Genomic DNA, 26463 nt, shown 5'->3' on the forward strand with positions numbered 1-26463 from the left:
GTGAGCTTTTAAGCATCTGCATTTGAAGGAAGAAATCACTGATGAGGGCCTCAATCCAATAACCAGGTGCTACTCCTTGAAGAGCTGTGTTGCTAATGGATGTGAGAGAAGAACCTATCTCGAGTAAAGGGACAAAAGCCATCACTCAGCTGGCAAGAAGGAGGTTTTGCGATTTCCACGTTTCTGAACCATGCTCTGAGGATTAATCTTTCAAGCTACTCTGCAACTAAGTAGATCCCTGATTGCTTTCTGATAATCCTTCTGCTTCACACAAAATCCCAGGGAATCTGGCTTCTGCCAGCACAGAGAATGTAAGAGGTCACATATGCTGGCTTCCCCAGTGGTTTGGGTGAACCATTGTAACATCCACTCCTTATGCTGTTTAGAACAGAACTAGAAAGTTTCCTGGATATATTATTTTCTGTTTAAGGCTTTAAGAGCAGTAGCAATACAAAAAGACATCTGAAAGTCCTTCTAGCTAGAATACATTTCTTCTTCTTCTTTTGAACTTACAATGTCTGTAATTCATGGGCTAAGATGGGATACTAAAAAATGCCAGAAGTGTCCTAAAAGTGTAAAATCAGAAAAAATTAACCCCTGTCTCACACTCTCACACGCACACACACACAAGCTTTTCACTATCTAGGATATATCCAGGACCTGATTACAAGCTTCATTGTACAACTTCAATACCAAGAAATGCATACAAATAAAGTTCAAGATTGGAGATGTGCTGATATCCCCACAATTTTATACTCCACGCCCGCTATAGCTCAGGAGTAATTTTTATTTCTTAATTTTATTTAAAGACTTCCAAAGAAATGCAAGTTTAAAACTATTTCTGAAATGACATTATTTTAACAACAGTTTTTTTTCTTTCAAGTTGTTTACTACTCAGTCTAGCCTAAATACCCATAAAGACAGACAAAATTCACCTCCATCTGTGCTCTCATTACTAATAAGGTCAATCTATTTAAGTATAACAAGCAGGCTTTGAACCACATCAGATTTTGGTTTTTAGGATAGTGAAAAGATTATATGCTTTAAAGGAAATTACTAGTTATTGTTAAAAAGAAAGCATGCATGAAGGGAGAAAGCAGGACCATAAAGCAAAAATGGACTGCATAAGGTATGAAAAGGATAATGTAGAGAGACTGTATGTTTCTTCATTAAGCTTGAGGTAATTTGCTTCAAGTGAGATGTATCTGGCATCCTAGCACACACAATTGTTTGCCTGGTCTCCAGTTATTTTTGGCTCATGTAAGCTCTGTCCAAAATTACCACTAGGAATTTATGGTAACACTGTTTGCATATGGGTACATATCTATGTGGCATCCTGAAGTTAATGACTCATATTTCATTTCTACTCACTCACCATTATCAAAAGCCAATTCATTGGTCTGCACTGCCTGAAGAATCTGCATCCTTATAACTTCTATTTTCGTCTTGCTGTCCTGGAGCATCTGCTGAGCTGTGGCAAGAAGTTTTCGATCCTATTAAAATGAACAAACAAGTTAAAATGATAAACTCTTCATGGAATAAAACATATTGAAAGCTTCAAAACTGACAGGCTTTAGAAACATGAACTAAATGTATGCAGTTCATTTGGTATAGAAGACTGATAAAACTAACCACATTAGGGTATTACTGGAAATTAAGTTAGGACAGAGTTAGTTATGGCTGATTAAAGACTATAAGCTACTCCCATGGAAACTCTTTAAAGCTGAATAGAGGACTCATGATCTAGCAACATTACATGCATAGATTAATGTTTTGTGAGCTGATACTAAAGAAAGGATATTATGTGCAAAATACCTTCACCTTATGAAGAAGGACTCAAATTTACTGTATGACAAGAGCTCTTCTAACAGACAAAATTGCTTAACTAAATACATATAAAAATTACTGTACTAATTCACTTGAGCTGATACTCAATTTTGAAATTAGAAATAAGAAGTTAACTTACGTAGCACATTCTAAATAAGTCTGCTATGTTTTCCTGAACAAATCAAAGCTGAAGATTGTTTTGCATTAATAAATACATAATACAAGAGGGTTACTTCCTTAGCTATCTCATCAATAACATAAGGGTGCAAGACTTTTCATCTACATGAGGCTGACTAATTTAGAAGAGAACCTTTCTGAAGACGAACTTTCAAACTAGCTGATAATAACCATTTTCTATCTTCCAGCCACTGGAGAACTGACTTACAATGGCTTATCAAATGGTTCCTGGCTGTAGAACTGTGCATGTGCTTCTACGGCTGCTGCATGGTGCTCTCTCTCTGTTCTGGGAATTACCAGGTAACTTAAAAGTGATCTGACTTGCAGTAAGAACAAGAATAGTGGTATAAGAAAATGTAAGGCAGTCTATTTGTCCTGTCTGTGCAGTACTAATCAATCACAGTAATTAACAGTAGTCAGTGAAGATGAGCATCACACTTGTTATAGCCCAAAGGGTAGTCTGGTTAACTCATTCTGTAGCCACTCTATAACCTCATTAATAAGGTACTTTCCCATGGACATGGTTTGACTTAAACTTTTAATTTTATATAATGAAATTATGATTTATTTAAGAAGTTAAATTCAATTCTTCCCCTTTCCACAACCACGACAAAGAACTGCAGTGTAGCACAAATACCCAGAGCTAGAAATACTAGCACTACCAAGAATACTGTGAGAAAAATCAGTATGCTGAGAAGAAAAATCTACCTTCAGAGCTCCTCTGTGACCCTGCATCTAAGATAGATTACAAGCAACTTTAGAATCCTTTATTAAACCTTATCCATGCATCATTTCAAGGTATATATATATATGCCATGTTTCTTGGTGTGTATCTTCACTTTTATCTTACTTTTGATCTTGCTCATCTTGATTGTCCCTCATATCCTCTTACTGCAATGGATATGCTCGCTCAGGGGCAATATCAGCCCTTCAATGCATAGAATGAAGGCGATTCAGGATTATAGAGATATCCTTATGTTTTCAAGAGACAGAAAATCCCATCCTGAGAACCAAACGGATGTGCTATACTCAGCAGGTCTTTTAGTGCTGGAGGCTGAAGACAAAGCACTTCAAGGCATCTCCTGAGCATAGAAGGGCTGACAGTGCCCGAGAAACTGATCTGCAAAGCTGTCGTGGGATCTTAGAGAATCCATACAAGTCCAAGCAAAGATGATCAGTATCTCAGAAATGCTTCGGTCCAAATAGGTTGAGCTGAATGTTACTGAAGCAAGTACAGAGGGAAAACCTTCCCATGAGATGATGGGTTTATTACTATTAACAGGCTGCTTTCTCATTTTTAGGAAACGAATGACCTCCCTCCATCAAATTTAGGCCTGAAAATAATACAACCAGATTAAAAGCAGATCATACAGTACACTTGAATAAAGGTCATGACAGAGTTTAACATGTTTAAAAAGGTCCCGTGACTACTTTTTAAAGAACTCTGGATTACCAGGGTTGGATTCACACCGGGAATTTCCTGCCCCGTTTGCCCACCTTATCCAGACACTTGAGTTGCTTTAAGTTCTTATTTTAAAAAAGAATCACCAGGCTCAAGCCTACAGGTTAAACCTGCCAAATTAACTCACTGCTGAGTATTAAGAATATGAGAGAATGAATACGCACCATTTCCATCCTGTTTATTGAAGCAGCTGGCAATGCTTTTTGTGTTTTCCAGCTTGCTCTTCCCAGCCCAGTTACTATATACACCCAGGCTGGTAGGCTGATTTAAGCACTTACCAATTGCAAATACAAGATTCAATCATCAGTTTTAATTACATGCCTCAATCTTAAAGCAAACCAGAATTTACCCTTTTTATTTAGTCTGATCAAAGCCTGCCTCCAATGTCTACTATTACAGCCTGAGTGTTTAGTTAAGTTTTTTTTGGCTGCTATAAGGTTACTTACTGAGGGTTTATTAGGAACATAACTCATGTATGTCTTTTGATCCAGTTGGGTCAGCTGGTTATTATTTTTAAGTGTACCTGATGTTAAGTACCTGGCCCCAGAGGTTGTAGACTCCAGGGTTTCCAAGAGCTAAGGGACTGTGGTGCATGGACAGCATTCCCAGGCCCTTAGTCATAAGGTGCACTCCAGATACTGTTTCCATCTGCCCCAGGCTAGTAGGGTACAGGTCACTTTAAGATAAGGCTACCAGTGTACCAGCTGGCTCCACAGAGGTGCTGCTGGGACAGAATGAGCTTGATGACACCTATGGTCCCATCTAACCTCATTTTCTCATAGTTTAACCTCATTTTTCTGGGAGTGAGCAACATCCACTATCATTTTTCCAAAGTCTAAGTCATACAATAGGCAGATACACAGTGATCTGCCTCTCCACCACTCCCTATCAGAAATTGATTCAAACACAGTAGGTTTCTCCAACACTTACTCGTTAAATTCATAGATGTCTACTCAAGTCAAACACTTCTTCCCACTGACCTAGCTAGGTGTTGGCTCCCTCAGTCAAGAACTTAAAGCATTTCAGTTTTACTTGCTACTCTCTGGACACAGAAACAACTAACCAAGCTATTACACAGTGTTAGATCTCAGCCTGTGTTTCCCCTTAGCTTGGAAATTCATCTCCTTAATGGTTTAGTAAAAGTAAGTGGAAAAAACAGGTAAAGTGTAACTAATGAAGGGTGAAGGAGCAGTTAAGTAGAGGATCCCCTTTTTTCTATTTGAGAACCATGACTCCCTTACACTCATAGCATATATGTTGGGGAGGTGATGGGGTGATGGGTTTCTGGGTTGGTTTGGTTCTGTTTGTTGTTTTGGGGGGTTATTAGTGTGTAGTTATCCCCCCCCCCAGATATGAAAGGTTGGGCTTATCTTTCAGTTGAGTTAAGGGACTCGGACTATGCTGAATGTTACCACATAGTTTGGACTATGAAATGAGTAAAACCCATTTAGGGGTTAACAAACATTTCTCCCTGCCTCCTTGGAGAGCTTCTGGTGCTACTGAAAAAGAAAGCAAGCAAGCATGTGTCTAAAATTCAGATCTAGAAATAAGAGTGCTTTTATTTTTAATCTCTTGATGCTACCAGATGCCACCTCTAGAATATCACACTGTAAAAAGTAATATACTATATATATATATACACACACACATAAATGTATCTTATGTGCATGCATAGTAATGCAGATTACAACAACTTTATCAGAATACTATACGCATCTTACTAAAACATACTTGGTATAACTCCTTTTACTGCCAACTACAACTCAATGACCATCTCAGAAGCACACTGGCAATTCTATGTAATTATTCTGTGTAACTATCATGCATGTTACAACTTTTAGCTAATGGGGGTTTTGTTTGTTTGGGGTTTTTGTTTAGTGGAGCTGGGAAAAAGCATCAGGTACCAGTCAGTGTCATGGCAAGCTTTGCTGCTCAGTGAATCGCATCCAATGAAAGATTACTAGATGTACTAAATTTAGCAAGCCGGATTTGTTATTTAGGTTGAACTGCATGTGGACAAACTGATCAAACAATCACTTGAGTGGGTATCATACCACCACAGAAAAAAGGGGATAGGAATTTGCACCAGGTTTGACATAGCCATTTAACAACAAATATACCCCAAACTCAAAGTACTGAAATTGCATGCTGTTCATACATTGCACATCCACACCACAGCAATACGAAAATCCACAGGCATTTTATGGTCTTTAAATTCCAAAGCCTTACCTTTGAAGAGCCATTTGAGTACATCTGTATCATATTTTCTGCTCCCTGTTTTACCTTCAGTTCTATATCCAATTGCTTCTTTAAGGCCATCAATCTGTTGTTAGTAGAAAAACGAGGATCGCTATTTGGAGTATCAGGAGTCCTGGGACAATCTAGGAATGAAAGATAAGATGTAATGTGTGCAGGAAAAAGGAAAGCAAAAAGAATAATAAAACCAACCCACCCCCAAACCCTACCCTAAGCTCTATTCTATGAAGTTATAGATTAATCAAAGCTGGAACATCATACTTAAGTATTAAGACTGACCCTCCTGTCCAGAGCTACTTTGCAGCAGCACTGCAAATTCGCCTTAACATGAAAAGCCTCCTGAAAGCCTGGTGACTCCTACACACGTCCTAATTCACATGAATCACTTCCGGGAGTGCTACAATAGGCAGGTTTGCAGCGAGGTCTATTTTCGTTTCAAAGGAGATTTCTTTCCTCTGGAATGTCTCAAGTCAATTAAAAGTGCAGTTTCCCATTGAGCTTTCTTACACTCCGATTTCAAATCCAAGTGTTTTAAACCCAAAATTGGACTATGATATTCAATGCTAATGAGCATGCTCTAAATACAGACATTGAGTAGATCTGTGAACACTGCACTGTTCATGTCAAAATTAGGACTAGATAAAATGAGCCTTTTTCTTAGTCATAAAGCTGAAGGATACTTTGGAATCATAACAGAATCCTGGCATAGTTGGATATATAGACAGACAGGTTATTGAACTACTGTGATTTGCAGGAAGGATAAAGATTTTGCTTTTGACAACATTACTGTGTTTAGATCTCCATCTTGCTGCATTAATTTAATGGAATGCAAGTTAGTTTTATCAATCAAGTTATACAGTCAAACTCCTCCTCTTTTCCAGCCTCCTCCAGAAAAGTCTGTTCATCACTGGGTCACATTTTAACTTCTGCACCATGAACTGTCAGTGAACTGAAAGTAAATGGCCACTGGACTATTTCCTAGGACTTCACTGTTTCCCAACACAATTGTGCTTTTAGCTATCTTCCCTAACAGTAACAGTCTCAATGGCTTCTCTTCCAAAATTTTTGTAAAAAAGGATAAATTACATCCACTGTAACATTTTTTTTTTTGCTGTTGATTTCTTCTACTCCAACAACTGAGAGAATACCTTTTTTAATCGGCAAATGACATCAGTTGTCTCCTGGAAGACAATATTTACCTGATTCCAATGGTACAGTCTTTTATCTGATTGTAATTAATCTTCCTTAACTTAACACTAGGATGGATGATGGATCAAATTCCTGAAATCCTCAATTCTTAGAAAACACAGGCATTGCACTAGTAACTTGCAATGAGGAGATGCCTGCCATTCCACATTGGTTCTCTAGAAGCTTCTGGCAACTAATTCTTTGAGATTTAATACATTTTACTTTCAAGTTTGCTGTGTAATTTCCTCCTAAATTGCAAACTTTGCTGAGGCTACATTCAGATTTCACCAAAGGAGAAGTTTTTACTTCCTCTGCTGAAAATTCACTCTTCACTTTAAGCCACTTTAAGAGTCTTACTGCATACTCACTACTGAAAAGTAGCACAAAAAATACCATATTTAAAAGAAATGTATAAAACAATTCTGGGTTATTCCTCATCTGTTTTGTCGTTCAACCTCCCCCCAGTGTTTTGGCTGGGTTTCTCTGTGGAGCTGCATTTGAGCAGCATTACCTCAGATCTGTTCTTAATAAAAGAAAGATTAAGAACATGCTCTCCCCTCTCACTTACGTCTTCACATTTAACTAATGCTCACCTAATAATCTATTCAAAAGTAGAACAAATGAGAAACTTGAAAGTCCCAGTGTCACGTCTCCTTGTCAAGCAGCTTAATGGTACAAATGAATATTTACCAACTTCAGATTTAAGGTGTAGGCTTCTACCACTGAAAGATCCCAGCCCTCTGATGATCCCTGGGAAGGCTGTGGGGCTCCTGTAGTCTGTTTTCACAGCTTCTAAGGATGCACACAGGCAGTCTCCCTTTGCATTAAAACAACACTCAAGTTGCAAGTCAAGGACTAATTAGAGATACCAGGGCTCAGGTTGCCCAGGCAGCTGTTATTATCTCCCTCAGCGTGTCTCCACTGGGAAGGTGTAACCACATCATTTACCTGGGTCATCTCAAGAGGCAGGTCTGTACTTGTGGACCTCAACTACCCTCTACCATTTACTTTAAATGGTTCTGCTATATGCTTTATTAGTAACCAGCAGCAAAGGAAACTTCTCTGAAGTATGGACTGATTGCTAGGAAGAAATCCATTTTTGCCTTCATGTATTAATAGTGCTTGCTAAACTCCCAAACATGGAACATTCTAGCTTAACAAAGATTCCCTTTTTTAAAAGGAAAATATGGGTTTACCAGCAGCTTTTTCTATTAGGTGAATATCAAGTGAATAACAGATGTATTTAGTGTTATTTTTGCTGAACAACTATGAATGTTGCTGCTTAACACCAATGAGTTTTGTGCAGCACACATCCAGGCTGCTGGAAAAGCTGCAGCACTGCTTCCCAGCACCTGCAATAGCCTGTTTTCATGAGAATATACTTATAAGGCTTAAAATAAGTTAATAGTGATGGTTTAACCGAGTTTTAATTCATAAAATACCTGGATTGCATCAGGACAATGGCAGTTTTCGGTCAGAATCGTTTACCTTAACCCTGATCTTTGCTCTTCTGCAAAGCTTTTCAGTTTGAGTCTTTGCATAGTACTCATATGAGCAAAATCTTCTTCCTTCTCAATTGCCTTTTACCAGTGCTCCCATCTAAATGATATTTATTGGAGCACTGACACAACTCTGCTTCTCTGAACCCGCTGCTCATTCCTTTGGGGACTCTTCCCTAGATGCTGTTTGTTCAGTGTAAGATCCAGGGCCGCATGTAACTCTGAATTTGGCTTCCCAGATGGTACTGCAGCACGCTGCTAAGCTAGTCCATTAGCAGCAAGTGCACTTTGGTAAACAGTTAATTTTAATCTTCTTTGAGGATATTTAACTGCAGTTAGCCTCAGTATCATACCCAACAGAGATACCTATGATGCTTGTTTGGGCACTTCTGGAAGGGGGAAGAAAGAGGCTTTTCTCAGGGAGCCAGATGGTTGCTTCAGCACTTGGACTAAGCCATCAGTAAGTCAAAGGCAGCAGTGGACATCCTGTACTCAGAGCACCTAGCATTGATCTCCTGAAAACTCTTGAAGTTCAATTGCATTTCAATTCAGTAACTACAAAACAAGTGACAGGAGATTGTTTCAAACAGCTTCAGTTATGTTATTCCACATTAAGGTTTCCAAAAGTTACCATGCAAAAGTTATCATGCAAATGAGCCCTGCAGGTGGAGTCTGCTGTCTAAATTCACTACCTCTACCAACTTGGTTGCTACCTCTCCCAGTTTCCAATAATTGGTCTTACATGGACACTCTGGTGTCTGACAGATTAACCTCACCATTTGTAGGCCCACACACAACAGTCTCTCTCCCCTGTCAACGAGTCGTGTTCTTAAACAAAGCGAGTTATTTTCTATGTAACCCCTACAGCAAAACTAGACATAAAATGGATAGCTTAGAAGTAAGTTACGAGAATGGAAGAGGCATGAACCTGTCCCTCTGATTTAATGTTCTCCATGTTTCACACAGTCTCAATTCCCCCAAAGGGTTTTCCGTTATCTCACCTCCCTATCCACCTTTATATCAGCTCTATGGATCAGATTCATTTCCCAATTTATAGATACTCTACTTATCAACTACGTGCCTAATCAAATCAGTGACTTGCTGTAGGTGAGCTGTTTCAATCTTACACCTCACTGAGTCATATTAAACCCCCATCTCTATTGTTACTTTTTAGACACGTGAAAAGAATATCAATTTAATCTGAGCCACTCTACAGAAGTATGTTTTCAAGATACAAGATTTCATATCCAAGACTGAAGTAATTGTCCCATATTGTATTTCAAGTTCAAGTACATCTGTTAGATTCTCATCAGTAGTTGTCACTAGGCTTGCTCTACTCACTCTGTATTGCTGCATTCTGCTTCTCTTTAAGTGGTGACTTACTAATTTGAAGCCTCCATATCCTAGTATGACTAATAACACTGCACAATAAGGGCAGACCTGGGTACAAAGTCTCACTTCTAAACCAAATCCAGACTCACCAGCAACCCCATAGTGTAAACAGATGTTATGTTAAATGCTGTTTCTAAATTATACATCTACTGCCAAATCTACCCTCGCATTCAGAGATGTAGCTTTTTGGCAAACTGCGTGTTTTGGTTAACGTTTAATACCAGTTCTTCAAATAGTTGTGAAAGTAATTTCCTATGGCATTAGGACACGGAAAGCTTTCAGCTCTAGGCACCAAAACATCTTAACTAGCTTAAAATGGAATGTTATTAAAACATATTTTCCTACAGTAGATTCATTAACACTACATTTAATGGTTTTAATGTGTATTGGTTACACTGTGCTGATTACAGAGTTACAACACAAATTAGTGGTGTGTTAAAAAAATAATGTCTGTTACTGCTTGATACCCCAAGCAACAGTAAGACTCACAGCAGCTTGCACAGCACTTGTCAGCTCTACATTTGGAGCGCTTTACAAATGTGTGTTCACACCCACTTTTCAGATACAGGAACCAGGAAAGATTATATGACTGTTGCAAGTTACCACAATGACCTTTCAACCAGTCAACAGAGCAGTCCGAAAGTCTGCAGAGTTCAGGCCTGACAGGTCAAAGAGATCATCATCTTATAGGCAGATTTTCTTAGCGTTACTTCTCAATGTCTGACTTGGCTACTTAGACCCTGCAAAAACATATACAATATACTCTAGAAACAGGGAAAACGTAGGACCATCCTCTAAAATACTGAAGTACATATAGAGGACACAGACCGACTCCTGCAGCTATTGAACCCTCTTTACCTTATTTCAGCATTTGTGCTCTGCACAATCTAAAAATTTCCCATGTATTTCCTTCCCTTTTTTAAATCTCCTGCCTCTGACTGACCAGAAGAAGGTCAAACACAAGCTGAAGTGAAAAGCTGTAGCTTAGGATAAAACTAAGCTCTGGAAACACTGCACTTATTTAGGGAGCTCACATATTCAACAGTAAGTGGTTATCAAATTCACTACTGATCCCAAGAAAAAGCAAGAATTCCCAAGCAGATACCTGTGACCTCTGCACAAAGGTATCTTCTGTCAGATGGCAGTGATCTTTAGGGCCATGTGTCTATGTATTAGCTGAATATTATATGTATATATGCATACATAAACACCCATACAATTGGCGCATCATTGGTTTTATATTTCCAACATTTTGCAAAGACCAAACTCACCAATACCTAAACTCAAACCTAATACTTCAGTAACAGAAATCAGAGCATTGCCTGGATGACTTGCACCCATTAGCTGAAAGACAGAATGTTCACTGACAGTGCTTTCCCCTCCATGAGTTAGTGACATGACTGAGGGAGGAGACAGGCAATTAACTCACAAGGCAAACTATATAAAACCCTCAAGTGTTTCAGTTTTGGAGGTGGGTGCTTGTAGCTTTTTGATCTAAAGAGAGATACTAAAAGAACTGAAGTTTGGGGTATTTTTCAGAAGGTTATGCAATATGTTCTGTTAAAGTGAGCCTCACATAGGAATGCCTGATGTGGTACTTCACAGGGAATATAAAGATCAACAGGATTAGTAATTTTTTCTTGCATATTTCAATAAGACTGTAAAAGCTATCTACCAATAAACAGAATAAAAGTTAAAAACACAATACTAAGAAGTTTAGCATGCATCAAAAGCAGGTAGAAGCACATTAGTTTATCAGCCTTGATCTTTTTTCCCTTCCATGAAGTCTCTGGTATTTGAACACAGGGCAAGATGAGCCTGGTTGCTAACAGTTACTCACAAAAGCAATTGGCACTGCTGGTATTTTCAGAAGTGTACTGAGGACCCGAACACAGACTAATAGAATGGTTAAGGTTGGAAAGGACCTTAAGATCACCTAGTTCCAACCCTCAGCATCATCATTTAGGTCTTTGTACACAAACCATCTCTTTACAAGTCATAAATGCTCTCTTAGGGTTCACTGCATTTCCTGAGTCATGAACAAGGACAATATTGCTCATTAACACACCGTGATAGAGCTTTTAAATGCTATACTGGAACAGGACATTCCAACAAGAACATTCTGTGCTCATCCATTTTTCAAGCTACTACTAGATGCATTTCACAGATTTATGTCCACACAGATTTTTACATCACTTTGTGTACACTTCTTTCTGTTCCACTCTTTCTGTTCCTTTAAAAGGAGGCACACTGCTATCAATGATGAAGCAGACTTTCATAAACCTCAGCTGACATGGAACAGTGCTTTATGCCTTCTAAAAGTCCAGTGGCTATTTATGAAGCACACATTAGTGGATTCATTCCCATTTCATGATGCAGCAAGTACTTTGCCTTGCTACTTCCAGCTATGCCACTCTGTGCCCTTTGTCTCTTGTGACGATCAAAATCAAAAAAGCAGAGAATATAACGAACACTGTGCAGGCCACCATGGACACTTCAATACTCTTGCAGCATGTCATCAGGCCAAACAGTATGAAAGTATCTACCAATAACTCCCCTAAATTCTCACTGTAACCAATCTTTCTTCACAAGGATGTTACAGTCTTTTTCTACTGCCCAAGCTCCTGAAGGCATTCACTTCACAAACACCTTCCATAGCTTGTGCACATGTATCAGCTTTTTGCCAAGGCGAGTCTGTGCAATGTGAAATCATCAGGCTGGCAATAGCTCATACCACAAAGCTGAGAAAGGACTGTTTACTTTCACAACATTCCATCTTTAAATACCAAGCCTGGTACTTTAAAAAACTATATTCAAAATGAGTATGGACTCACTGCCAGGCCACACAACTTGCCAATTAAAACTACTGATTACAATTGTTCTGTGATAACAATTTCAAGTTATCTTTAAAAGGGTGGCTTCATTATAGAAGAGCCTGAAGACTTAATGCTTGTTCACTCAGTCTGATAAACGACATAAAAGTTTATGAAAGTTAGATTTCAGTTTAAAAAGAAGCCAACAACTTGTAAGTACAATTGTTATACTTCCCTCCCCCCCCACCCCCCTCACCCTAGAATACAAGATGTGTTAATGCTGATGCCTACAGTGTAAGTGAGAGAAAGTCAGTGATTGAGACAGTATTTCAATACAGTAATAACTGAAAGTGAAGAACTGGTACATGTTAATCTTTAGAGCATCATCAAGTAGTCAGGAAATACAGACACCAAAACCCAAAGGAACTGGAGACTTCTTTGTGATTCACAGGCATACGTAAGTAACAAACTCACCAGCTACATATTTGCTCATTCCCAGCACAATTCTCTCCAGTGCAATGGGATAAGGCTTATCTAAGCTAAGAGAAAAACCTCATTTCACATAAAGCATGGTACCTGCAACATCATCTGGGTCTGTTACAACGTGTGCATTGAGCTCCTGTAACTTATGATGCAAGTCTTCCAACTTCTTGTTTGACTTTTTCAAGATGTTGTCCACATATGCCAAGTTCTTTTTATCTGTTGTGACCTTCCTGAGGTTCTCTGCTCCCTCCTTGATTTTAAGTTCCTTCCGTATTTCCCGCTTGATTTGGTCCTTTACTTCATCCAGCTTCTGCTGTACCATTGTATCTGCAAAGTCCAACTTTTGGCCAGTGCTCACATTCTCAGAGGTAAGGAGACTTTTGGCATCCCCCTAGAAAGAAAAACAACAAGATAAGTACCAGCAAACACTGTTTCTTGACAACATGCACTGCACTCTTAAAATGAACACGCTTTAGGCCTCTCTCTGTGTATTAAAACACTCCCTTTGTAAGGCCATTTACTAGCCATGGGTCTACGCTCATGTTGTCCTAAAGCAATAACGTCACAAGACATGACATGTTAACTGCAGTTACCTTTTGCAACAGATTTATTTTAAAGTTAGTGACATCTTTACTATGCCTATTTTTAACACCCGGAGATTTAAATACTTCTGGATTGGTCATGGCTGCTTGCCTGGTAGTTCTGTGCCTCAGAGCTCATGACTCATGTTTGTGATTGTCTAGATCTAATTGTGTGTTTTAATAGACCAAATAGTTACAGGAAATAAGAACAGCTTCTAACAGTTATTATCTATGATGAATTCTTATACATTCATTAGAATAGATTCCTTTAAAAGACTGTAAAAAAAGAGTATTCAGACCACCAGTACCTATGAGATCTTACTTGCACCTACTGTATGGTTGTATATCATTGAGAAGTACAAAGGGCACGTTACAGAACCTACACCAATAAAGTACAAATCATTACATACGTAATAATACTTCCTGTATGTCTTACACATGAATACTAGGCCCTATTCAAGCAGTCTTAGCTAGAGCTAAGTGAGTGAAGGTCAGAGAAGGGTTCTCCAGAACTTAGACTCTGATCCAGTCATAGTTCAGGATGTATTTAGTAAATGTGGGGCCTGATCTGCATGGATCTACCCAAAAAGACCAAAATTCCAGTAATTTTTCTTGAACATAATAAAGAAATTGCCCAGATTTCTGAAATATTTGGGAGAACATGAAGGTATTGTAAAGGATGATAAAAATTTGCAAGTTGTGTGTAAAGTTAGATGTCAGTATTATTTCCTGTTGGAAGCACCAGCAATACAGCAAACTGTAAAAGGAAACATTCAGGAAGGAGTTTAAGAAACACAGCATCAGACCAATAAACTGTAAAAACATCCTAGAACCCATCATCTCTAGATACAGCCCACAGTGACTTGTTTGCTTTCCAAAGAGTCTGAGACAATGGGGATCATGACAGTTTGCCTGTGCTGTACGTATCAACAGATAACGCTGGTCAGACTCCTTCAATCTGTGCATATTCCACTGATGCTGCCTTCCAGAAGGAAGATCCAATCTACAAGTCCTCAACTATAATTCTACAAGTTGAGTAAATCATCTTCAAACCCCTCTTTTAAAACATTTATACCCATAGCTGCTACCTGTAGAACAAGTTAGAAACTCAAGGACTCCGAGATACTAAATGCAGTCAGAATCTCTACCCTGCCACAGAATTTGTCTATCAGAGACTACAAACAAGCAATTCAGAAATGACAAATTGAGTAAGCAACAAAAGGAGGGGGGGGGAGTAATACCTAAATCGATACCTAAAGTGCACTTGTGATCCCTGCAAGTACGTTTCTGTCCGTACACACTAAAATAAATGATTTATTATGGAGATGGAGAAAGCCTATTAATAGCTGTACTGGGAAATACATAACACTGCTTCCATATATAGGCCTATAAAAAGAATCAACCTTTTTTTTTCCTATAGAATAGTCAATAGTGATAAGCAACTAGTACCAAGGGTTCATATCCATAGTGAGGGAATTCAACCACTATGTGTTGAGTGGTTTCTTTTGAGAAACAACTGAAACTGACAATAAATTAATACAACTATACAGCAAACCAAGTATACCCAAATTAGATTCAGATCTTTGATTTCCCTGGTTGTCAAAGACAAAAATGTAGGATGTAAAAAAACAGCTTCAAGATTAATATACTGCTATTTAGCCTTTAAAAGCAGGGATCAAAACAGTAAATAACAAGTGTGTATTTTTAAACCATAATCCTTTGCACTTGTTCTGCAAGCTTTCTAGAAATAAACTCATCATCTACCTCTTTCTAAGCACAGTATTACATTTCCCAAGGTTCACAGGACAAAGACTACTAGTGAATGTAGGAAAAAAAAACCAAAAGACAAACCCCAAACCAAACCACCACCCCAACAAAAAAACCCTCTATAAATATACCCCAAAAAAACACCAAAAAAGGACAAACAAGCCCCAAACCCAACAGAAAACCTTTATCCTGTATTCCAATAGCACCTGAAGTGTGCTAAAATTATACCAGAAACATAAACTTCTTAAACAGAACAGTGTAATTAAAATATAAATAATTCAGAATTATTCTGGACTAGGGTTTCCTAAAGACACTTCAGTTAATTGTTTGTATTGAACAAAGCCATATGTTCAATGGGGGAGGGTATTATCCATCTCCAAGCCCTACATGCCACCTGTTAAAGGGATGTTACATTCTTCCATAAACAGGTTTTTGGAGCCCTGGTTCCAGATACAGTGTCTAACAAGTCTTCAATCAAATTAAATCTCCATGGTCATTTGTGATTTGCATTCCAAATTTCCAGTAATCAAGTTAAAGTTCTCCTCAGCTTCGGCAGTCTCTGCAGCATCTTTGGACTTAGGGTTTCAGGATATAGAGTCTATCTGCTTGAGACATGTAAGATGTCAATATTGGGGATACCAACATTAGTTACATTGCCTATTCATTTCAGCATTCATCTTTAACTGCCCCCAAAGCCACGGGTGATACTGCAGTCTCTCTAATTACACTTTTAAACTAGAAGTGTTCTGTCACCTAGTTACCGAGATGTGTCACCTGGCACAAAGGTGAAATAAGCAGCCTTCCAAGGAGGACACTGTGCACTCAGTGACCCTGAAGGTCACCAGGAATGCCGAGCAAGAGCATGTTTTGCAAGCAAAGTCGCTCTGCTCCTGTGCTGACACGTTCTGCTGCTGGGAGGTAACACAGGTTTGAGACAGATCCTCATGCTAGAGAGATGAGCAGCCTCAGCAATGCTCCATTTTAGAACTGATGGACACAACTGGACATAGCATCAGATAGCTGAGTGAGAAAAATAAGGTAAGATTTTTCCTTTAAGGAAAGCACCTTCCAAAATCCCAAACTCAAATTCCCCTTTTAAACTGAGAAGTGACTTAAACCACAGGATATTCCAGCTTGATTTGATGACAGCCTATTACAAGCCTCTTGTTAGAGCTGAATATTCTTCCAAGAAAACTTGTTTTCCCATTTGGATAAGCTCTGTCCCAGGTTGAGCCCCGCATCCATTAGGACATAGGTTTTCTGTCCCCTCAACCTGTGAATTAAGTAAGTCAAAAGAAACAACAGTTGGAGGCAGGGGCCAGGCCCTTTCCTTTGCACTGCTCAAGCAGACAGGTTGCAAAGACAGAAGAAATCACTCATGTTCTCTATGCCAAGAACCCATCAATGGATTTTGCACAGCCACTTCCTTTACTCTCCCTTCCAAAATCATTTAACATCAGATAGCTTAAGAGTGGAAATGCGCTGCAGCAGACAATGACTAAACCACTCCTGCTGGCAAAACAGAGAGCAGGCCTCACCGCTTTAGGATCCAAGACAACAGAACGGGCAGCCAGTTACTGATTCTCAGTGTCTTTTACAATTCTGGTGGTGTTTTGACTGCTGGTTAATAGCGAGGAGCCCATCTTTGTTGGGTGGCCCCACATCATCCCTCACACCTCTGCTGCTGACCCAGTTCTTTGCCCTGACAGCAGAAGAGGGCAGCCAGCACCCGGTGCTGCTCTTAACAACCTGCTTCTGGGCTCTATGGAAAGAGATTAGAGGCAGTGGTGCATGCTTCTTAGCAATGAGAAAATACATGTTTATGAGCCAGGATGGAGAATTTGGAAACATTTCAGCATATAATGAAACTGAGGCTATGTTTACTACAATAAACTAACAAGGACCACAAATTAGATATTACTGCTTAGAGAAAAAAAGAGGAACCCACATATACAGCTTTCCTCCTGCAATGGCCTAATGACTCAACCTCACTTTGATTGCTGGCTCCAAGACTATCTATTTACACAGATGAATTCAAGATGCCAGCCTTCAATTTCTGTACTCCTGGGAAATGGGTTCAGTATAATTGCTGAAAATAATGGGTAGTGGTCTGAGCATGTCTTTTAATAACACACAGTCTGTTCTGGCTGATGCAGTGGTAGAGAGCCATGAATGTTGTTTATGGAAACCCGGGGGGGCCTCATACTTTTTCTTCAGGTCAGTCCTGACCAAATCATCTATGAGGCAGGTGCCTTCCCAAACTGTATCTACCACCCAAGCTCTCATTTAAGGTTAGAACACCTAAACTGATGAACAATGAGGTCCTGCTGAATAGAAGAGAGTACCATGAAGCTGAACATAATCAGAGCTTAAGCTGTGTAAACTAAATGACTTCCAATTCAAAATGAGATTCCTGAATTGCCACCTCTCAGAAGAAAAAGATAATGCTAAAATCCTGGGCATCAGTAACTCCCAAAGACTCGCTCCTAAGAGCGCAGTACAGCTGCACTGTGTTATACCATGTATTCACCATAGAGAATCTTAGATAGGGTAAGAATTCAGATTGCTGAATTCTGGTGCTAATTGTTATAGGATGGGAAATGGAGCCTTGAACTCCAGCATGTTTAAACAGCTGACAGCACTCATGCACAATATTATTTACACTTCGCACTGATGTGTTACAAGCACACACTCAACCTGCCTTTAGGAAAACACCAAAACAACATCAAAACTCACAGTAAAAGGGTGTATATTTTTTCCTAAAGCTATTAGCATTCATTTCCGTATGCTCTTGGATTTTAGCAACCATTCCAATAGATGATAATAGACAAAGAAATAACAAAATCTGTTTGACAAGTACAGTTGCTTTGCTATTGCATATAAGAATACTAATTTAAAATACAAACCCAGACAGACTAAAAGTTTATTAGTTTTTCACTGTAGTTTGAAGAACTGGAAGCACAGTTTTGGAATTGTTCTGTCTTTCAGTATCATCTTCTCAATATTATTTTAGGAATACAAAAGCAAAATAGAAGAACTGAGGAAAAAGAAGTTGTTTTCCTCAGCTACTGCCAAGGTCCCTGAAGCTCTCCACAGTAATTCCTGAAACCAGAGTAGGCTTTGATTTTAAGAACAATGTTAATCAATTGCAAACTTCCCTTCCCCCCGAAGTCATTCATAAAACCAGATGTGACGCCTTGTCTGGATTACTGGAACTACATGGACTATTTCCTCCTGCCCAGAAGCAAATGTGATTGTGGTCAAGATCTCAGCACTCACCCAGTGTCAGGAACAAGAAAAACCTTGGAGGCTTAATAGATTTTGGCATTAGTTTGCTGTGCTAACATGTCACAAATCAGGATTTAAACTTAAATCTAAGTCACAGCTCTCTGCTTTGTAACAAGAGCTGTTTAAGGCACAAATATCCATAGTGCACTGCATTACACGTGGATGGATTCAAGCAGGACAGTGTTCCTTAAACTAGGGCTGTCCAACCCACAGTCCTCAGTCAGTGGTATCCTCTCTCCCAGTGTTAGCTGTTGCCCTGAACATCGTATGAATGCTTCAGGAGGAATGCTTGTTTTGAATGACTTGATAGCTGCCAGGCTGCAGCACTCTATCCTACAACACCTGGGTGAAAAGTTGTGTGCCCTGCCTCAGCCAGAACATCGTACCTAAACCAGTAATGAAATTCCCCGGGGATTCCTTGCTCAGATCCAGGCATCCAGCCACAAACAATCCCTGATTAGGCCAGCATTTAGCAACACGAAGAGCATGCTCCCCCTCCAGAAGGTGCTCCAACAGCAGCAGCCTTGTTTACAGCACTGGAAGTTGTGTCAGTGCAGTGCCGTGCCGTGCCAAAAGCGATTATAGAAAGGGGCATAAGAGAGAGGGATTTCCTCACTATGGAAGAGAGGGAAACCACTTAAAGAACTGCTGCCTTCAGCTGCTTCTCATTTTAGCAGCTCCTGATGATTTTATGCAAGGAGAAGGACCTGCAAGGAGGCTTCCAAAGAAATACAACATTAAATTAAATCCCAAGTCACATTTCCTGTGATGAGAGGCCTTGACAGAGGCTATAGCACGAGCAATGGGCACCTGAATCTGAGATCAGAATATCCAAGAAGTGTGACTAGATATTCTGGCAACAGGCATGGTACAGACACTTCAGTAGTTTCCAAACATTTATCTATAACTTGGGAGTTCCTATTCCCAGCCAAAAAATTCCAACAGACCACAGCACAGTGGAAACAACCCTTACCCCCCTCGTTCCAGATGTGCTGAAGAAACAGCTCAAATCCACACTGCAACGAATGAGGACTGCTGTCACAACTTAGACTTGTGTGTGCCTAGGAGCAAGGTCAGCATATGAAATAATGCCCATAACAAAACCACTCCTCCACTCTCGATGAAACCTCGCTGTCTTAGTTTTAATGCAGCTTTTCATTTTTAAGTTCATTTGAAGTACCAATGTTTATCAGTGGTGCTACAGTAACCAAGTTAGTATAACATAAAGAAGCAGAATGCATACTCAGAAGAAAACTGCATCTTACATAATTAATATGGTCTCAAGCAGACCACACACAGTAGTAGAAGCTCTATTAAATGCCAAAGATATAAACGAGCTCTTTCAAGATACAAGGAAAAAGGTTTTATGAAGTGTTAATACCATACTGCATGCTGGAAGTATCTCCAACAACAACGTATCATAACTGTGCCAACATGACTGGATTCCCACTGAAATGCAGCCTCACCTAGGTGCATGCAGTAGAAGCACTGGAATGATAATGTCTTATCTAATTCCTATAACATTATCATACTGAAACAATAATTTCTGTTCTAATTCCTGTAATATTATCATAGCATGTATTCAGAGTGTGATAAATACACATACTCCCATTTAAAAGATGAGGAAAACAAGAGTGGATTAAATAACAGTTCAATAAATCAAAGAGAAGCAAGTTCAGAGAAGAACTTACTTTAAGAAAAGAAGCACCTTAGTCACAGATTCTGATCTGCAGCTGTACATTTAACATATTGAACTGGGCAGTGAAAATTAGCATGCATGTATGTCCTGTATCCTACTGCCAACACAGGAATCCCAGGCACAGACTTGTTCTGCATTTCCCAAATTTGAGCTGGGAAATTCAGTCTTCTTTTGAGACATATTTGGGGAAAAATTCCGAAATAAATAAAAATGTAAAGACTGGGGAATAGCAGAGAAACCACTATTTTTGTGTGTTTGACAGGTTGAGGCTGCTTTGAAAAAAACCCAACCAAACCAAGCAACCCTTACAGTTTAGAATTGATAGTAAAAATAAGAGTGAAAGGGGTTTAATTTGTTTGTTACTTTAAACACCTTCAAATTAACCTGGAGTTACCATTTTCATCATGGAAACGGTGTCATTTTCTATACCACATAAATATATAAAACACCATCACCCTAATGGCCTACAATTATGCCTTGAATATAAAGAGAACATACTTCTCAAGTGTACATTTTAATATTCTTGCCAAATGCTACAATGCTATGGATATGCTGTATCCATTTCCTTTAGGAATTAATACACTCATTTTGAATGGCTGTTTCAGACTAAACCAAGGTTCTTCGGAGGAAAATTCTTGTCTCAGTTTGACTTGACTGATCTCTCTGCAGTTACATTAAGCTCAAGTTTGGTGCAGGCAGTTGTTTTACTGCTCCGAAATGCTTGAAGTCCAACATCACTTACTGAAGAAACAGCTACTTAAGATACAATTAAGGTCATGCAAATGTGTGGAGAATTTGCCTTTAAGTAACAGTAATATAGCAACTAGTAATCTGTTCATGACAGATAATCACTGTCCCCCAAATAAAGCATAACTAGCGAGGAATCTGTTGAAGTGCGTGTTAAAGCGAACACCTAAAATCAAGCATTTCTGCTGCTACACAATGTTACTATAATTTGGTTTATGTAATCCCAATATAAATACCTTTATTGTTTGTTTGGGATTTTTCATTTAAAATGCTTGCCTAATTTTGCCTAACTTTGAGCAGAATAATATTACATATACAGCTCAAGATGTTGCAAAGAAGTAGTAACTACTATATTACCCAAGCTACAAGATATGATGTGTAATTTGGTAGAAGGGAATTTCGAAGGTAAAAAGGTCAGTCAACAGACATGAGTCACAATCATGCCTTATGACTTTGATAACTCCTTCTCAGCTACAATGCACACTGTACAAAGGTGATTGCTTCCTGGATGCATGCCCAGTAAACTCTTACCTTCATGTGAAGTTAACATTGCAACTATACATTTTCAGTGGCTGCAATGTTAACATTAAGACAAACATATGTGGGTAAATTTCTGCTTGTGAAGAGGTTTCAGTCACTACCCAAGAATATAAAACCCAAGGAACCCAAGCCCCAGTTATTAATACTTAATGACAAACAGATCCCCTCCCATTTGTAAGGGGGTTTTCTTCTATTATGATAAAAATTAGTTAGCTAATAGCCACTGTTATCCAGTTAAAATGTATTATTACCTATCTCAGATAATGTAAGAACACTGACCATTCTGCTCATCCATAAATTACAGTATCAGCTATTGCCACCTCTGTAAGCGGTGGCACTTAAAATGTTACAATACACTGTTTTCTTTAATCTGAAAAGCACAAAGAACGTATCCATGTATGAGAATGTCAATTTCTGGGAGATGGTAACTGGATTTCTTGGTAATTGTGAATTGGAAAAAAAAACACAAAATCTCCGTTTCTGACTATTCCAGCTTTCAGCACAGACAACTGATATGCAGTCCATTTAACTTTACTGTATTTTACAGGAGCTATTCTTAGCCATTGCAAAACTAATGGAAGAGCTGAGAGTCTACATTCCACTCTAATTAAGCCATCCTCTTTAGCAGCCAACTATTTTGTACATTAGAAATGCAGCAAGTCGTATCAGAGATAATAGTAACATCTGTTTTATGAGGCAACAGGCCAAGTGGCTAAATACTAGATCCTGGTGAAGGAACCGAAGTTTTTTGCTTTCTAGGACTGTGCAATAGTGCTTCACCACAGCTTATGGGTAGCTGAATCTGTTGGTACAGAAAAGGGATGTATGTTTGTATTTATACTAAAGACCTTTGTCTTTATACTCCAGGACTGAGAACACAGTCATTCTGGCTATCACATCTGAAGTTACTTAAGTTCACACCCTATACTCCAACCAGCTGGAAATGCTTCTCCTGTTTCTGCCTCCAGCAGTAAAAGGAGGCTGGAAAGTCTTCCTTAAACTCTCTTCTCACCTTTACAGGTGGCCAGCAGAAAAGATGACCTTTCACTATAGGGATAAATCCTGCCACACCCAAATTCCACTTTCAGAGATGCGGGCATCTCATTCCATGCCTTTCCAGTAAAAGTTTATGGATGAACACACAGTTATTTATAGAAGCATTACTTCACATCCCCATTTGTCTGAGAGTTGTACAGAGCATCACTGATGTACGCTGCGGTACATCTGAAGAGTGTTTTTGCAACCATTCTTTCTCTGACCCTTGAAACATGGTAGGATAATTTTCACTGGCTCTTAATGTCCATTTTTTATTTAATCAGTTCCCTAGGTATTTGAGAAGTCATGAAGAAACAGAAGCCCATCCTAACCTACAACACAAGCAAAAAGAAGATACCCTGACTTGACTGCTTCATATGCAACAGCAGTGAAAAAGAGGGAAGTGATTTCACTGATTACGTGGACCACAAATTCTTTAAACACTGACATTTCAAAATACAAATCTGCTTAAAGTTTGGGTTTTTAAAACTATCTACATTGTCTTTGCTTGTAGGAGCCCTGATCCCCCTCAGACCTGCAGTACAGCAATCCAAATCTACCTTCTTATGACCCAAACCAAACCTCTGACATTTAGATGATGTTGACAGTGAGAAGTGTTGAACAAAAGTCTAGGATTTTAGCTGAAGGATTTTTTATTGGTCATTTAACAAGTTTTACCCTTTATGCTCAGGCATAAAGGGTATCACCATCTCCCAAGTAAGCTGCCTCCTGTTCTGCATATACTTGTAGAGGACTCTCCTCCATTTATCTCATGTTACCAGCTCAGTTTCAGTATCAGCTAAATTGAAAATGGGAAGCATCAGTGTCCCAATAACGAATACATCAATGAGACCTGAAACATAACAGACATAAAGCAACACAAAACAGCAGCTTTTCTATGCATTATGTATAGATCTGCCTATAAAAGTAAATCTTAATGGATATTCTATAAACCCAAGTTTACACAATAACGGAAAAAAGTTCTCACGTTATAATTGCATTAAACTAGAGGAATGATAGGGTGCATTTTGTACTGCTGAGTGTTCAGAAATCCCACAATAAAGCATACTTGTTAGTGATTTCAATGCCCTTCCTTTTTCAGAGTAGGTAAGATTACACATGCATTCTATGTGTTTTCCAGCACCAACCATGAGAATGGAATCTTGAACGTACTATTTAACCTCTGTTTGTTGTAAATGGATCAATTCCTTAATATCAAAAGCCTCACCCTCTTTTACAGGGCATATATACACAGTAGTTTTCACACACACAATTAAAAAAATCCACCATTCTAGAATATTTGTTGCAGATATTCCAGTGTCATGGATTTTGATATGCACACAACTCTTCTTCAAGGTTAAAAGTTTTCCCCTTCATTCCATTTTCAGAAGCATTTTAGTTACCTAGCAGCCCGAGAAACACCTTTAGTTGGTTATTGAAACCACAGTGTCAAAATGATGCTAAACCCAAGTACAATATTCTGCTTTATTAATACCCAAGAGCTACAAAATACTCTAGATTTGACATTCAGCAAAACCTTCATGAAGAAGTCCTTCAAGCTAAAGAAAGAAATTATTGCAGTCAGAAGCTATTTATGGTTGAAGTTTAACCTGTTGCATTCCCAAGAGTATCTACTATGTATTCCTCTATAATGAGCGATCTAATCTAAAGCATGTCATCTTTAGGAGATAAAAATCTACAAAGTAAGTTTTGACTGAAAAATCCTGCTTGTATTTCATCAGAGAGACCAGCATAATCTTATGGATACTTAAATTTTAGGAGGTCAAGGCTACTTCCTAGCTGCATTTGAAAGGGTGTGCATGTGTGTCTTGAGGCTCTCTCAAGCATCACAGAGTTACAGGAGAGAAATAAAAAGCAGTTTCTATAATACAAAAAGAAATTAAACTACACAAGAATAAAGTACAGTCTCCAATCTGTCCACACCATATTCCAAAATAAGTTCCTATATTTAGCTCAGGCCAGCATCCCCTCAACTGTACCATTACTGACCTTTACTGGTTTCTATTTCACATCCTTCCTGCTGTTTTACCTAGCCAGAATGCAATAAACTGGCATTAATATAAACATGCAGGGGTACAGCCAATGTTTTTGCTTAGACACAGGTTCTCTCCATTTGCTGAAGATGCCAGAACCACAGCCAGCCCTTCCCTTCGCCTTTTGCTAACCCTAAGGAAGTGGCAACTCTGATCATTCCCAGTATATGCCACCAAAACGCTCACTGCTGCTGCAGCTCAGATTTGCAGGAACTCCCAGTGGATGTACTTGACTAGGTAACTAAGCTTCACATATATTCACTGCGATAAAGAATCACTTAAAAACTTCAGGACAGCAGACATTATAACAGTGGAAAAAGTCATAAAAGTAATTAGAGCCATCTGAGAACATAGAAAGCGCGAGACCAAAATCAGTGAAGGAAATCTGCAGAAAATACTGCATGCTAGATGGAGATTGAGAAGAAAAGAATTCAACTGCATAGCTTAGAAAGTGTATGTGAATAAATTCAGAACATGGATGCCTGTAGTTGAAGTTTTGCATATCTGTTTACTTGAAGTACTGTATAAACCTTCAATTGACAGCAAATTGAGTACATGCAACAGATGGGAAGGCAGACAAATGCTAAAGAAAGGAGATGTTACTTTTGAGTCCATAAAAACCAAAGTGTTGTCTATTATGGAAAGGAAAGAGTTACAAACATGGGGGACCACTTGCAGAACTTGCATCTCCCTTGGCTTGCTTTCATACCCAAGGTCACCTGCTGCAAGAATCAAACCAGTGTCAAAAGAAACCAATTCCCACATGCAGGGCAGCCGCTGCTCTGACAGTGCCACCAAGTTACTCCCATCCAAAGGAAATACTTCAGGAAAGAGGACTTCAGTACTGGTGCTGGCTGGCTGCTAGCCTGAAGAACAGAAGATGACACTGGATCTCTGGAGCAGACCAGTGCTTTTTCCTCCTGCACCTAGAACTTAGGAGGATTTCTTTGTTTCTAATCTGTTAAAATTACTTTAATTAAAACTTTCTAATACACACTTATGCAGATTCCTAATACAGGTGAAGACTAATTCTGAAAGAATTTACATTAGCAATCAATACATTACTTCTGCATTTTGCAGTACAACAAAAAGCAGAATTCAAATGAGGAGTTTGACCCCCCAAACAATAATGAGCTGCTGCTGAATGCCATGTGCTTTCCATAGATAACTAACTTCATTTGAAAAAAGCACACACAAAATGAAAAGGAAGGAAGTCAGATTTAGATATTATTTGTGAAGTGGATTATGTGATGAGGAATCTCATTTGAACTGACCTGATAAGGATGAAGAGTTAAAAGTGGTTAGAGTCTTCCCCCAACAGATGAACAGTTAATTTGACTCAGGCTAACTGGCATGAATAAAGACGTAGAGAATAACAACTAAAAAAGCCCTCTGAAATAAACCAGTTTGTTCTAATGTTAAAGTTCTTCTGGTTTAAATTTAACAGCATCTTTTCAGGAGAGGAGAGACCCAGCCCACAAATCCCCAGCTTGAAGAAAATAGCATTCAATAATGGGTTAAGTTTTGAGAACAAGATTTAAACAATCTTCCTGAGGATCTCCAATTATGCAGGTATTATAATGTGCAAATGACAGCTTCTAACATTCAGCCATTCTCTGCCTAAAACATCAGCTTTATATGAGCTTATAAATAAG

The 26463-nt window shown here is 38.9% G+C and overlaps 1 protein-coding gene across 2 annotated transcripts in view; it reads right to left on the minus strand.

Moving 5' to 3' along the window:
- Nucleotides 1-26463, minus strand: part of PKN2 (protein kinase N2) — a 50618-nt gene that overhangs the window by 13924 nt on the left and 10231 nt on the right. For both annotated transcript variants that reach the window (XM_057402719.1, XM_057402718.1), the window contains exons 2-4: nucleotides 13191-13488; nucleotides 5696-5847; nucleotides 1376-1493 (exon numbers count right to left, since the gene is read on the minus strand). In XM_057402719.1, coding sequence (XP_057258702.1) covers nucleotides 1376-1493; nucleotides 5696-5847; nucleotides 13191-13488 — 568 coding nt within the window. The remainder of the gene's footprint in view (nucleotides 1-1375; nucleotides 1494-5695; nucleotides 5848-13190; nucleotides 13489-26463) is intronic.

Source organism: Pezoporus wallicus, unplaced genomic scaffold (genome assembly GCF_028554395.1).
Source record: "Pezoporus wallicus isolate ANWC-B61680 ecotype Strahan unplaced genomic scaffold, APGP_CSIRO_Pwel_v1 contig_8333, whole genome shotgun sequence".
NCBI classification, from domain to species: Eukaryota; Metazoa; Chordata; class Aves; order Psittaciformes; family Psittacidae; genus Pezoporus; species Pezoporus wallicus.